Below are 15,131 nucleotides of genomic sequence, written 5' to 3'. Positions count from 1 at the left end.
TTTTCAATTACCCGGCACATTTTGTATACATTGTGGAGCTAAATTAAAAATCAAGCTAAAAATGCAAATAATTCTCTATAAACAGGACTCTTTTGCAAACCTATTTCTAACCCTTTTACGAAAGAATATCAATATGCATATGTACTTGTGATTCAATACGAGAAAAAAATGCTGTATTTATATTTACATACGCTTTGATGCGGAAAAAAAAAATAGAATATGAAGAGAAAGAGGGTAATCGTCGCTGCACAGTTCAACCGTTACATGGACACATTTCTACTTTGCACGCGCTCGCATCAATCTACGAACGAACGAGTTAGGAATGCGCGATATATCCTACCCGTTTACACGCGTATGCATCATATTCGCTCTCTGTACATATGCGTACTCGCTCATGCATTTATTTATGGAAGATTCCGGAGAGTCAGACGGGCCAGATGCGCGGTGCCACGACAAAATCGCGCTAGTTCCAAACGACACAGCTATCGCCACGAGAGAAGACTCAATTTACATACGCAACTTTTGCAGTTTAACAGCAAATACGCGCAGCCATATATATCATACGCGTGGCGAACTCTCAGTCAGTGGAGAGACCCCTGCGGTTGCTGTTTGCATTCGTGAAAGTACACTTCCGCTTCCATGCAGCACGAACTGCTCTAACCCCTGCACTTATTGCATTACGAATTCTCAATTTTCTCCAAATGAGGTAAAACGGAAAGATATATTGCAACACAGAACGTCTTTAAACTGGACGATGCAGCTAAAAGATGTGACTTCTGAAAGTCAATTAAGAATATAGAATCAAATTTCTTTTTCACTTCAGCCTTCGTTTTCGAAAAATAATTTTTAGAATTAAAAGATTACCAAGATCTTTGCCTTTTTTGTTAAAATTTAATTATTATTATGAAAAAATGTTACACTTATAACGGCGCATGGATCCACTGGATTCTTATTTTTTAAAGACTAAAATAAAACTTATTAATTTTGTGAGAATATTTCGATCGTATCTTTTTGATATTTAAACTCTCATTTACCTATTTATTACATAAAAATGTAACATGGATCCAACGAACCCAGGACATCAGTTAAGAGTTAAATAAGTTTTAATAATGTTATACACGTCGTTAAATTTTCCTCTCTTGATAATTGAATCATTAAAATATAAATGAAATATAATAGTTTATTTATAAAATATAGTATTCTATTTAATAAAATTTAAAATAATTTACATTACGAAAGAAATTATATATAGAATATAATATATAATTAAATAATTTTTATTATTTTAATAGAATATTGCACTTTTATATTCACATACTTATATAATATAAAACGCTCGGAAAAATCTCGTAGTATGCAATATTACTAAAAGCATTTAAGCTCAAAAAGCACGTATTTATTAATGTTAACTAACTTTCAAACTTTGAAAATCGATTTTCCCGAGACTCGCGCGTTCAGGGACATTCTCTGTACATGCGTGTATCACATCAAGTTCAGGAATATAATTATATTAATATAATGTTAACAGAGTAGAACGCGCGCGATAACTGAATCATATCACGCTTATTATATGAATACCTTACTTTCATCGATTACCGACAATTGTAGACTGGTATAATCAGAAAGAAAATTAATTAATACACGTAATAGTATAACAGAGAAATAGATCCTATGCGGAAGAAAAAACCTTTAAATAAATCAGAGTAATGCATTTATTGGTCAGAGGAAAATCCGCTTTCGTTAATCTTGTTATTGTTAATTAATGGATGCCGATAGAAGTGACTGATTGATAATTCGCATTGCTGAAACACTTGCAACGTTCGTGCTTATAATCGGCGCCGCGTTAATGGATGGTTGTTATTTGGCGCGCGCGATCAAGCGTCTCCACATGCGACAACGTTAACGAGATATTAAATGATAGCGGTCGCACGCAAAGCTGTCGCCAAATGCACGAGTGTGGCGGTTATACTGATGTATTTCCACCGTTATAGTTAACGATCGATGTCTGTAGTTGGCATTTGGCAGCCCCGACACTATTTCCCTTTTGATCCTTTTTCGATTCCATATTTTCATTCCCGAGAACAAAATGTTCGTATTTAAATTTATCATTGAAAAGATTTTTTCGCTACGCAAACTTCTCTTGCAGAATGATTATCGGGTAGGAAAATCTTTCATTTTATCACAACGAGAAATATCAGAGAGCTGGATAATAGGATACAACAGTATAAGATGGAGGAAAGGTAACCGTAGACGAAATTCATTTCAGTATCATCCACAGAGTCGGCAAATTAGAATGTATTTTAACGTTGGCCCCTGAGAAATTAGGATTCTCGCTACCGCCATAGAATCCCTCCGAGGCAGCCTGCAGTTCGATGTTAAACGCTTGGGCACGATAATTATACGCTTCTGGGACGCTGCGTGTCCCGTGAATGCGATTAACTCTCGGTATTTCGGCATCGGACTTAATCTAGGCGTTATCATCTAGATTACGCGGCTCGAGAACTAGCCGTGCGTCCCAAATCTCAATCTTCCGTGATTTGCCAGCTCGATTCCGCTCGTTCGAATATTGGATAATGCGCGCACGAAATGGTTGAATGAGCAAATTTGTAGTAAAGAGAGAATTTAAGAACATTACATCGCTACGGTAAAGAGAGAATTTAAGAACATTATATATTGCGCTGTTTCTCCTCTTCGAAATATAATAAACTGTGCGCGCGAATATAATTCTATTTTTTTGCCCACTGATGCGTCCGCTCCATCTCATTTGTATATTGCAATTTTAATACCACCACTTGCGAAAAGGTGGAATTATAAAGACGGGAAATTTTAACGCGTGGAAATCCAGCGTGAAATGCTCGTCAATCGAAGGTACTGATAAAATTTACCGATCACAAAAACTGCTCGAACTCGTCAGCAACCCGTCGCCCTTCGCAATGTTCTTGCATTTCTCTTTATTTGAAACGCTGATGCACATATAACCCACGAGAATTACTGTGCAGTCGAACAAAATTCCTACAGAAAATCGCAAGCTCGCGTGCTTAGCTCAACGTCTGCCGTTTTAATGGACGCTCACGTTAATAATGCCGCTGATGTAAGCACTTTCAGAGTTACCAGCTGTACGATTCGGTAAGAATCCCTAACATCGAATACGATAAGCGGCAGAGAACGATAACAGCCATTAAGAAAGATAAAACGTTTGTAGCTAGCACTATAAGGTATCCGAAAATTACCGGTATAACAAGCGCAATTGCGAGCGCCGTTAGAACGCTGTTTATCGACTTGAGTTTCCCTTGCGCGAAAAAACCGTGCTTCAGTTATTTAAAGTTCGATCTTGTCGCGCGGTCGACCGAGAATGAAAATTTACCACGCCGGTAACGGCGGTGCGGCTCGTTTATACAGCATTACGAGGCATAATCTAACGCTATTACGAAGTAGTAAGAAAAACGTTGCCGCGTCCGATGCGAAGGAGAAACTCATTGTTTCACCGGGGTAATGTCCCCGTTTTCGCGTCCTCTTCTTTTCTCTTACTCTCTCTCTCTCTCTCTTCAGAAGCTGAGAGATCCACGCCAGGAATTCGTCGATGTAATTTCGCACGAGCGATAGAGCGACATGTTGGAATTTGCACAAGCGTTCTTTTGTCGTCGGCAATATTACTATGACGGATTCTTGGCTATGAACGCAGCCAAGCTATTTCGCAGCGAATAAGAACGGATAAGAGATCGCATGATTATTACGCGATCGATCATATTCGCCATTCAAACTTCGCACGCGAACAGAATATATATAACACCAGAATCGATTTGTAATAATTCTTTAATACCTTCCGACATGATTGGCTGTAATTGCTCATTTTAGGAAGTATTGTATAACGTAGATACATGGAAAATGAAAGTTTAAAGTTAAAGTCTGCTGAAATGTTTAAAAATTTACCTAGTTTAGACCTAAAAATAGTTTTGTTTCAATTACAAAAATTATATAGAATGGTGAACATTGCTGGAAAAAATTTTTATATTCTAGCAATCACACTTAAAAAAGAAGTGTTTAAATTTTAGATATTAAAATGTTTCATTCTTGTCTCCATTTTTTAAACACTTAAAGATGTTTCAGAAGAGAGAGAGAGAGAGAGTTTTAAACTTTTTCAATAAACAAAACATTATGTGTTTGAATTGAAAACACTGCAACATTTAAAATTGAAATATCTTTCATCATTAAACATTTGTTTTATAAAGATGTTTTAAACGTAAATTTCAAACACTGCATTTTTTACGGTGCAGATGAAACGCTCTACATAATTATTCTGACAGTCAATTCATATAACATAGATCTCCAAGGAACATCCTAATGACATTCAAAGCCTGAGGACTATAAAGTATGCTGTGAAAACAAAATTATTTTTTTATCTGTATCTAATTATCTATGTTTAACTATTTATTTTTAGATACTTCAGCAAAACCGTTCTTTCCGTGTAGTTTTAACATTTTAACAGTTAGTTCGATATCATATTATTGATTAAAAAGTACGAAGTATCGAAGTCGCACTCGCTAACGGAAATTTAGTGTAATCCGTTCTTTACTCCAGTGAGAATTACGGCTTTTGGATACACTATAATGAGAATGGGGAAAAGGATTGAGAGAAGGAAAGAAGAATCGACTGTTGAGAGAGTAAACTTTTCTTTGTAAATAAGCGTGACGGGTACCTGCAGACCAGTCGCGACTGTGTAATAAGACTTCGGTAGAGCACCCGGTATTGGCAAGCCTTGATTTATTTCGGCCAACCGAGGCGGGAACGTCGGTACGTGTACGGTAAAGGAAAGCGGGTGGCGACCCGTAGTCGAGTACACGTTTCGTTTCTTCCCCGTCGCGAAAAGTGCGGGATTGCATAAGCTACCGTTAGAATCCCTATATTCCCCGACTCTCGACTTTATAACAGAACGTTCGTCTGTTAGTGTGGTCGTCGTCGTAGGAAGACCAATCCCCAAAATCCCGCATCGCACGTACAACCTACGAACGTTTCCTCGATCGACCTCGTCCCGATCTAATCGCTTGAATATTCTTCCTGGCAGTCGCGTGCAATACATATCGCATCTATGCGAAAATTTCACCATTCCTAAGGCACATCAGGATCGGCATATCCTTTCTTGGATATTAAGTGAATATGGAATGAACGCCACGTTCGAAGAACGGTGCACGTGCAGCGCAACTTCTTCGCTGACAGACGATCGATTTGATAACAGCATTAAAAGATATGAGGAAAGCTTCGCTCATTTTAAGCCGCGTACAAGTTATTTTTAACGGTAATAACAAAAATATTAAAAATTAAATAGCTTTAAATCTTTAAATCTACCGAAAGTAGTTATAATCTTTTTAAAATGTTCGGAACTGTCGAAGCTGAGAAAATATGTCACTAACGTTCTCCTCAGAAAGTGTATCTGAAATGAACGAAAAGAAAAAGATTTAGCTAAGTACAGTTCTGAAAATAATTTTGTTGGATCATTAATTCGATTAAATAGAACGCTTAAATGTTGATGGATACTTTTATTTAGAGAAATATTTAAAAAATTTGTATATCCTAACAATCAGTTTGAGAATCTTGCATAATTATAATATAGTATTTTCAAAATCAACAAAATTATTTTCAAATCTCTGTATATCTTATACCGAATTTTTTAAATACTTTAGCAAAATCATGTTTCCACTGTGCATGCCTTCAACAAGATGTTTGATATACTCAGTAGATATCGAATAAATGATATACTCATAAGCACAGCAAATTACAATGTTGGCATCATTCTTGTATATACCGTCACTGCAAGATGCTCTAGATATAGAAAATCAATTTTCTGCGGCGAAGAGGATTGATGAAAAAAAGATTTAAAAGTATTTTTAACTACATAATAAAAAGATCAGTGGATTAAAAGCAATTTCTGCAAGCACAAATATAGCAAAATTAATGTACCTCACCACAATGATAAGATTCTAACATTGGTCTGCAACTATAATATCTTAGCTCTGGCACTTGCAGTTTTAATCTACTTTGTATGCTTTGACGTACGACTTATCTTTGTACGAGAATAGTATACACATAAAATGGGCAAAGTTCTTTCGAAATTTTTATCATTTTATTTTACAAGCGATTTTATATATTAACTGTTCGGAACGAAGAAGAAACGCTTTCTCTCTCTTTCTTGTATTAATTTCGCGCTGTTTTTGTACCGGTTCAACATCAATCGATAGGCCATTATGGAAATCCGATTAGAATGTGGCTGCAGGCTCGTAAAATTCACAACGCCAGAGTTCAATGTAGACCGGTAGTGAAACGAGAGACTCGGCGCTGGCACAAGCAGTTTACGCCCTCGGAAAAGCCGCCGTCGCTTGCGGAATTTAAGTTCCTAACTATTTGAACGTTTGCCAGAAATAAAGCTCTTGGATAGTGCCCGCCGACCAGGAATTATTTCTTAAAGTTCCGTAACGCAACTTTATTTCTACGTAAGCGAGTCCACTAGCCGATATTGAACGCGCGGTTTAAAGCCTACAATAATGAACAATGCTACCTCGGCTTACGCGTGATAACATAAATAGCTCATCAGGAGACAATGATAGCTTTTTGATTAATGGAGGGATAAGAGAATGAAAGAAAAGTAAAGTCGCGATAATAAATGATGCCCGTCGCAACTTTTACAGGTCATTATAGAAATCTCCTTGCGCGCGATAAAGGCAGAACGGTGAGTAAACTACCAGATGTAGAAATGTGCAAGAGAAGATCGAAAAAAAGAAAGAGCCGGGAATTCTCGACGTTAACGAACACATCGGCACGTTCTCAAAAGAAATCATTACTGGCGGATTTATTCCGTTTGTCCAAGAATAAAGTAATATTCCAAAAAGTCATGATGCAGTGTAAAATTTAAACTTCACAAAATTTTATTCTATAACGTGTGAATTATTGAATAAAGGTACAAGAATTATCGCTGCGTTGATAAAAAAAAAGTGACATAAATTATTTCACTTTTGAGACAAATAGAAAAAAAAATTAATATTTTTGAGATAATGATAAAAGGAAATTAACCTTAAAGATTTATACAATATATTTTTGTAGAAAAACGAGACTCATTTATGATATGTAGCTCATTTATATAGAAAAATGTTACAACTTTGATAAGGAATTAAATTTACATTATATTATGACTGCAATGTTCAAATTTTAAATACTCATATTATATAATTAAATAGTTCTCTAACTAGACCTCTCACTTACATTATTTTTGTGTGCAATAGAAAGAGATAAAAGTGTTAAGAAGTCCTTGTCTACAGAAGACTGTGTGAGTTTAAAGAATATATATAATTAAAAGTACATATAGAAAAAGGGGTTATAAAAATTGTATATCCATTATCATAATTAAAACATTGCTTTAATTAAGAACTTAAAAGAAAGATTTTCACTGAAAAACTAATGCTGGTTGCTAATTTTGAGACGTGACACTTTTCTATCAACACAACGATATCCTCCTCTCTCTCTCTCTTGTACGATACATAAAAAGATTCGTATTAAAAAATCATATCGGCAAAGGAAATCAGAATATATATCTCGGTCAAGCTGTTCCACCGTATCCTGCACATCCTACTACTCGAAAGATTCTTAATGTACGTACAAGAAAGATCACTAGCCGTATCGATATTCGGTCGAAGGTTATGGAAAAATGATACGCTTGAACAGACTTTATAACTTAAAACGAAAGTCGGACGATATGTAGGAGAATAATATACCGCAATCGTTCGTTCCACCGGTTGGATCCACGAAATATTCCGTTTATTTCATAGAGCATGGAATTTATTTCAGCCGTGTACCTGGTATTTCGGTCAGATATTTCATAACCCTCCTATTGCAGCTACGGTGACTGAAAAATATTTCGATATCTGCATACCTATATTGATTTCATCTCTCACGCTGCCCTTTCTATCTCTTTTCTACCCTCGTCTTCTCTATCACTGTATCTTTCACCACGTACTTCTGGCATTCTTATCACTAGATTTCTTTCCCGACGTAATGCAGTCTAACAAGCACGCGCGTTTGTCAAATCGAGATTTTACACCAGTATACACATACACGAGATAAATACAACTATGTAAAGTATATGAAACTTTAAGAGATACATCTTGCATCCAATTTGAAATGTATCTCCCTCTTTGCATATGTCAGAGAGTTAACTATATCCACAGTCATATAAATAAATCTAATTATAATTAAGTTTTAAAAACTTTTGAGAAAAACTTATGAAAGAAGTTATCTGTATCGATCAATAAAGACTTAACTATCTGCTGAAGTAAAGAATAGAGAGTATACTTCTGAAAGATGTTCTGGTAACGATGTTGAAGCGCTTGTCATCGTAAATTTATACTTCGCGACACTTGTCACTCGTGCTCGTGGCACCATAATTAATTTACAATTATTCTACGCGCATATATACAGGTATATATATGTATGTGTGTGTGTATATATAATCGCTCTTATTCGAATATATAAATTTTGAAACCTCAAGTGTTCCAAGTTCTCTTTTCAACACGCGCCAGTCTCATTAATCTCGGCTGAACTATTCGCTTAGCTACACGTACTGGGTAGCTAAAACCGTCAGGCTATAGAGATATCATCGGACGTTGTAGATGAAAGCCCGAATTTGATCTTCAAAGTGTCTATTAGTCTTACGTCTGTTATTAATCAAATATAGCTGACAACTGCGATATTGCCCCCTATCAATCAATCATTGATAGTCGGCTGAGTCAGTCACGAATTATCCGGTGCAAGTCCGTTATGCATAGATGATAGATGATAATGAGCTTATACTGTGCTATTAGAACAAGTTACACTTCGTTATTCAAGTTAAGTATCTTTACGCGTTGCAACCAAAGGAAGACGATGTTATCACAACCGCGGAGTGTGTAGTTTAACACATTTCTGTATTTTGTTCGATACACATATCCACATGCAATCGTGTAACTCGTATATCAAAGACCGGCGTAGCTACAATGTCAATAATAAAAGAAAAATACAGATACGCGCGAATAAAAAAAGAAAGAAAGAAAGGGTGGAACGGAAAGGGAGAATACGAGTAAAGGACGCGGGACTCCAATTAAGTGGCGTGGGACGTGGGTGCCACGAGAACATCGTTACAGCATCGAGATCGCCATTATGCCACGAAGAGGACGACCCTAACGACGTGGCTACCGTGATTTATGGTCCAGCGAAAACGCGCCACGGGACACATGGATTATGTATCCAGAGAACGACTTTCTAGTTGTAGTACTTTATAAAAGTAGATTAAAACAATAATGCATCATGGCCTTTCATCTTTACTATTAGCATAATTAGTCTTCACTTTATGCAAATAGTTATAAATGTCGCGAGACATCCCGAAACAAGCACCTCATAGCAATTACGCCAAAAACAGAAAGCTTTAGTGATGATACAGGGATTCCATATACTTTAATTACCAAATTCTTAAAGTGATCTAAAATTCCTTTTGATGAAAATTGTTTTAACACTTAACTTTAAATAATCTTCTTATAGTTGCCAACAAATCTGATATTTTTTTCTTATTATGCTGCTAATATATCCGCTTAGTTTTCAATAATGATAACGGTTCTGAGATACCCTGTACAAACACGGTGATTTACGGGTCGCAATGCGGTCATCAGATCAAAGTGCATATCGTTAGTAGTAGGAGGAAATAGCAGCTCCTGATTGCTTCGTGGTTGCCAAGTCCCGGACGGTTAGATGAACATACGCAATGACGCACTCACTTACCTGACACCGCTAGATGGACAGTTCTGATTAATGGTGGGTGGGCGCTGACTTGACACTCGTAAAGGCCGGCATCGCGTTCCGTAGCGGAGCGTAGAAGCAATCGCCAGTCATTGGGTTTCTCAAAGGCCAGAGAGAATCTGGAGTCACTCGCGTACGTATCGAGGCCAATGGTGAGTAAATGAAGCTCCTCTCCTCGTCTACGTACCCAAGACACCTGTAATGAAAAAAAGTAGTGCTTGATGCAGTCCATCAGAATTTTCCGCAAAGCTTTTAATCCTGGATTACAGCAACGGGTTGTTTGGACCCGAAGTAAAAATTTCAAATTCAAACCGTTGCACGATTAATACTATAACGTTTCAAATTATAAGTAAAAGAATTTTTGAACCTTCGTCTATCATCGCCGTAAAGCAGAAGTTTCATACTATATTTCAAACAGAATGCTTTAGAGCTTAAAGAGTAGTTTTCATAGCTAACTACAACGCTCTCTCTCTCTCTCTCTCTCTCCTTCCCTCCCTCCCATCCTCCCTTCCCTGCCCTTCCCCCTTCTCTCTAAAAACAGCTATAAAAACTCTCAACTACGAGGATTAATTAAAGAGGTTAGCAAAAGAAACACATATAATTTTCTCTTCTTTATTAAAAATTAGTTAAATTATAAAATGGGAAATGGAATTTCTATCGATATCTTTCTCTGGTCAGCTGCTAGTGACCTCTGAAAACTATTAGCCCTAGAACTCGGAAAGTCGCTACTTGCTTCTGAACTTTACACGCGATATACAAGGATGCGGACAAGGCATATTTATACGCGCTCGACTTTCGTGAGTGGACGTATAAGAGTAGTCTTATACCTTTCACGAAAGAAGGAGAGAGAGAGAGAGGGAGAGAGAGTGCCAAGAACACTTTGCATAAATCATGCACATCGAAGCTAATGGAACAGTGTGCCATAAAAATACGACCGTATTGCCCGTAAATCACAGTAAGTTATGCCGTTAACTGCTGTTATCTGACGCAAATATATGTCCGCATTTTAAAACCGATTGTATCGCTCCCCCATTCATTAAATTAGATAGAAGCTTTATGCACAAAAAAGTTCTGACAGCTTCGATAAACTTAGTCAGGAAGATAAACTCACAAAGATGTTTTTGACATTAATTTCTTTTGCCATGCCATGGCGAAAAAGAAATTAATAAACGTTTCAAAATTGGGTAAAAAGTCGTGCCATGTACAACTGTCCGTCAAAAAATTATATGAAAAAGATTGTATTGATAAATATTTTAATAAAATAGAAAATGCGTTTTTAGAAAAGTATATTAAGTCATAAAAAATATTTTACAGATAATTTAAATATATATTTTAATACAAATGCATCGATTTTATGTATTTTTTTATATGGAGGAATTTTTAAAAAGTTTGATAAAAGATTCGTATTATATATATGTATTAAAAGAATTTTAATTTTAATTTAATTAAAAGTAAAGAAAACTTAATAGATAAAACTTAACTTTGTTATAACAAACAAAATAAAATATTCTAATGACTAAAAAAATATTATTAGACAATAATGAAACATTTGTGATTTTTTATTGTAAAAAGATAAATTTACGAAATTACATTTTTTTAAATAATGTATAAAATAAAAAACGTAATAAGAAATTTGATTAATATGGAGATTTATAAAATCTTTATAAAATCTCGCATATCGTTATTCCGTTTCAATGATTACCACGTCTATAACTCATTGATATTTGTGTTTCATTTTCATTTATAAAAATTGTATAACTTTTTTCTAGGAAAAATCTAGATTCAAAGTAATAATGATAAATTAATTTACGCATAATTTGTTATCAAATATATTTTATTCTTCAAATAGACGATATAGATTTAATGTATGATATGATAAAAATTGACTTGAAATGCAAAAAATAGAATATTTGCACAAATTTATTTTTTAATAAAGTAAACATTTTTCGAGATTACTAGCCTTGGTGTTTACTTTTACAAATATATGGAACGTTGGCCATCAACACGCACGATCATACATATATACAATACATACATGCCGCCATTAAAGCAAGCTGCTTTTTTCGTCGTATATTCCTCGAGATTATTTTTTACAACTGTGTACAATTTTTTATCTGAAAAAAATTTTTATTATTAATTTACTACTAATTTAAGTAATTCTAATGTATCAAAGCAAATATATTCTGCGATATTTATTCTTTTTAAAATAAAAATCCAAGTTATTGGAAATAGAAGTTGTTTAAATTAATTTAACAAAGAGCAGTGTTTACAAATAATTATTTCCTTAAAGAACTTAAATTTGAATATACATTTCTCAATGCAATTTAAACTTTTTACCAGTATAAATGTAATTTGTCCATTACTGTTTCTAGAAACTATGGAATAACAAAAGAATCGATGAATTCAATAGTATCAATATTAAAAAGCTATAAATTACGTAATTAATTTTTATGAGTGGTTATCAATAATGTTTTGTATATTTTAGCGGAATTACACATTGTGCACAATTAAAATTGGAAATACCAAATAGATTGTAATAAAAAATTATGTAATGTTACAGCCAATAAATGTAAAATACGATATAATGGGAATGTATACAATTTAAATTTATTGTTTATGTATATCTTTTTATGAAATACTGTACATTTCCATTGGAAACTATATTATTTTAATACTTGGTATAATCGTACACTTCTTTATAGGGCACAAAATCATGTTTTAGAGCACACAAAATAACAATCTAATTTACGTATCTTTTCCAAAGATAAAACAAATTTTATTTTTCTTTAATTCAATGTGCATTAATAACATATTTATCAAAATTCATTAAAAACGAAAGAATTTATTCAAGATATATTTTATAAGATTAATTTAATATTACGCATGCTACCCCAATACGAGACGTGAATTATACTTCAGAAATATTAAGTACTTTGTGATGACAAAAACTAGTTCAGTGGGTAAAAATTTCAATTATTTATAAAGTATTCAATACTTCTCGAAATGATAGCGGCTTTGACTTTGTTTTTTACGATGTGCATGGTTTTGACCTGTTGTTGATTTGTACACAAAGTCACCAGTCGCCGCGTCACTATTTGCAAATCGAAATTTAGACGAGTCGTACACTGCGACATATTTACAAAGAGAACGTTACACTATCATTCCTATTTCGATACTCAAACCGACAGGTAGCTGGGCAAGCTGCTTCGTGCATAGTGTTATTACGAAACACGATACGATAAGCGTAAAAAGAATATTATAGGAATTAGAAAAAAACAATTTTTTTTATTGACCATCAAATTATACCTCCACGCGATCGATAAAATCTTGCGCTTCACTCGATTCATATTAAGGATATATTAGCAGTACAGTTCCGGCAAAAATTTATGTAAAATTAGAAATGTATTAATATTTATTCTATTCATATAAACGTGAATTCATATAAATGTGAATATAAAATTATACATATGCATATGAAACAGTTGTAATAATTTTATATATTTATTCAACATATTTTATAGTTTATTTACTGCATTTATTATTATCTTTTTATTGTTGTAATACTTCAACTTTAAAAATAATGATAAAAATTTAAGCAACAGAAAATTACTATTTTTAGTTAAAGCGGATCATGGTGTTTAATAATATTTACATGCAAATTCGCATTTTTTAATTTTATAAATTTATTGTGCATCGATTTGGTTTATCGGATTTGAAACACAATCATAAACTGAAACTGTGGAAATAATCACACAGATTACATAAATTATTTAATAATGATGCTAACAAGCATCTTAAAATAGAAAACTTATTAATTAACTTACACAAAAATTTCATGTTTTCTTAATTTTTTATATATAAGTATATATATATATAATATATTTATATTTCACATAATCAATACTATTTATGAAATTATTTATAAAATATTTATAATGAAAGAGAGATTATGTATTTATAAAGTTTTACTGCGATTTACTAATTTGTTGCTCTGTAAATAAACAAAATTTAATATATAAAGTAAACCTTCTATTAATAAATTAAATTTCTGTTAAACATTCTGTTAATATATAAACAAAGTAAACTTTATTTATTTATAAAACAACTAATTAATAAATTGCGATAAAGTCTTATAAACACATAATCTTGATAAATACTTCATAAATAATTTTAATTATTTAAAGTATTTATTTACAAAAAAGTACTTACAAAAAATAAAAATTGTTGTGTAAGTTAATACATTTTTTATTTTAACATGCTTGCTATTTATAATTAGCATCATTATTAAATGCTCTATGTAATTTATAATGTTATATTTCCAGCTTCAGTTTATAAGTACGCTTTAAGTCGGACGAACCAAATCGGTGCGCAATAGATTTATAGAATTAAAAAATGTATTTGTAAATTTACATATGAATATTATTAAGCACTCGTTTTGATTTAAAAAAGAATTTTTTTGTTATTTAAATTTTTGTCGTTATTGTGAAAATAGAAGCATTGTAACAATAAAAATAATAATAATCTTCATTATTTAAAATATTTGTACAAAAAAATTAAAATTTTTTGAGCACACTAATAATTATTTTATATAATATATATTTATATAAATCTTGTAACCGATATTTTAAACATTGATAATCGATCGGAGTTAAAACGTTTATTTTGTACTTATTTTTGTTAAATTAAACGAATTTATTAAGCTCGCAGCCCTGCTTCTGTACTATTATTTATTTTTTATTGAGTCTTGTTACTTATATTTCATTAAAAAATTTTTATCATTACTTTTTTAAGGTAAAATATTACACAATAAAACAAATAACAAATAAATAACTAAACTATAAAAATATGTTATTAATTAAATATATGTACGTATGTAAATGTTGTTATTTATACAACCTTTTCATAAGTATATATTTTCAGTATTTATTTTTATTTAAAAAGTATAAATATTAATACATATTTCTCTAGTTTCTTTTCGAAGAGACTGAACGACTAATATGTCCTGGACACACTGAAAGGAATAAGTTTGTTATTAAAATAAAAAATAATTTGTTATACTTTTTAAAACACTATAATAAATTTTTTTTCACTTTTCAAATTATTGGACTTGAAAGTTACAATACCATCGGCATTAGCATTATCCAAGGTGTCAGACCTATGCAACGGTTCGAACTTCTTAAAAGTTGTCCAGATCATAATTAACTTGATCATCATTTAAAATGAGTCATCCTGTATATTTAGAACCATTTATATATATGAAGAAATAATTTACGTGGTAGGAAACTATAATATACAATTATTTTTATTTTTCATTTGCG

The 15,131-nt window shown here is 32.8% G+C and overlaps 1 protein-coding gene across 1 annotated transcript in view; it reads right to left on the bottom strand.

Annotated features, from left to right (window-relative positions):
- The window catches only part of LOC108778445 (defective proboscis extension response 14), a 128,267-nt gene that overhangs the window by 77,577 nt on the left and 35,559 nt on the right, over positions 1-15,131 (bottom strand). Inside the window, exon 4 of the mRNA XM_018545623.1 lies at positions 9,796-10,009. Coding sequence (XP_018401125.1) covers positions 9,796-10,009 — 214 coding nt within the window. The remainder of the gene's footprint in view (positions 1-9,795; positions 10,010-15,131) is intronic.

The sequence above is a fragment of the Cyphomyrmex costatus genome, unplaced genomic scaffold, assembly GCF_001594065.2.
Source record: "Cyphomyrmex costatus isolate MS0001 unplaced genomic scaffold, Ccosl1.0 scaffold5, whole genome shotgun sequence".
Classification (NCBI taxonomy): Eukaryota; Metazoa; Arthropoda; class Insecta; order Hymenoptera; family Formicidae; genus Cyphomyrmex; species Cyphomyrmex costatus.
This window is presented reverse-complemented; position numbering and strand designations above follow the sequence as displayed.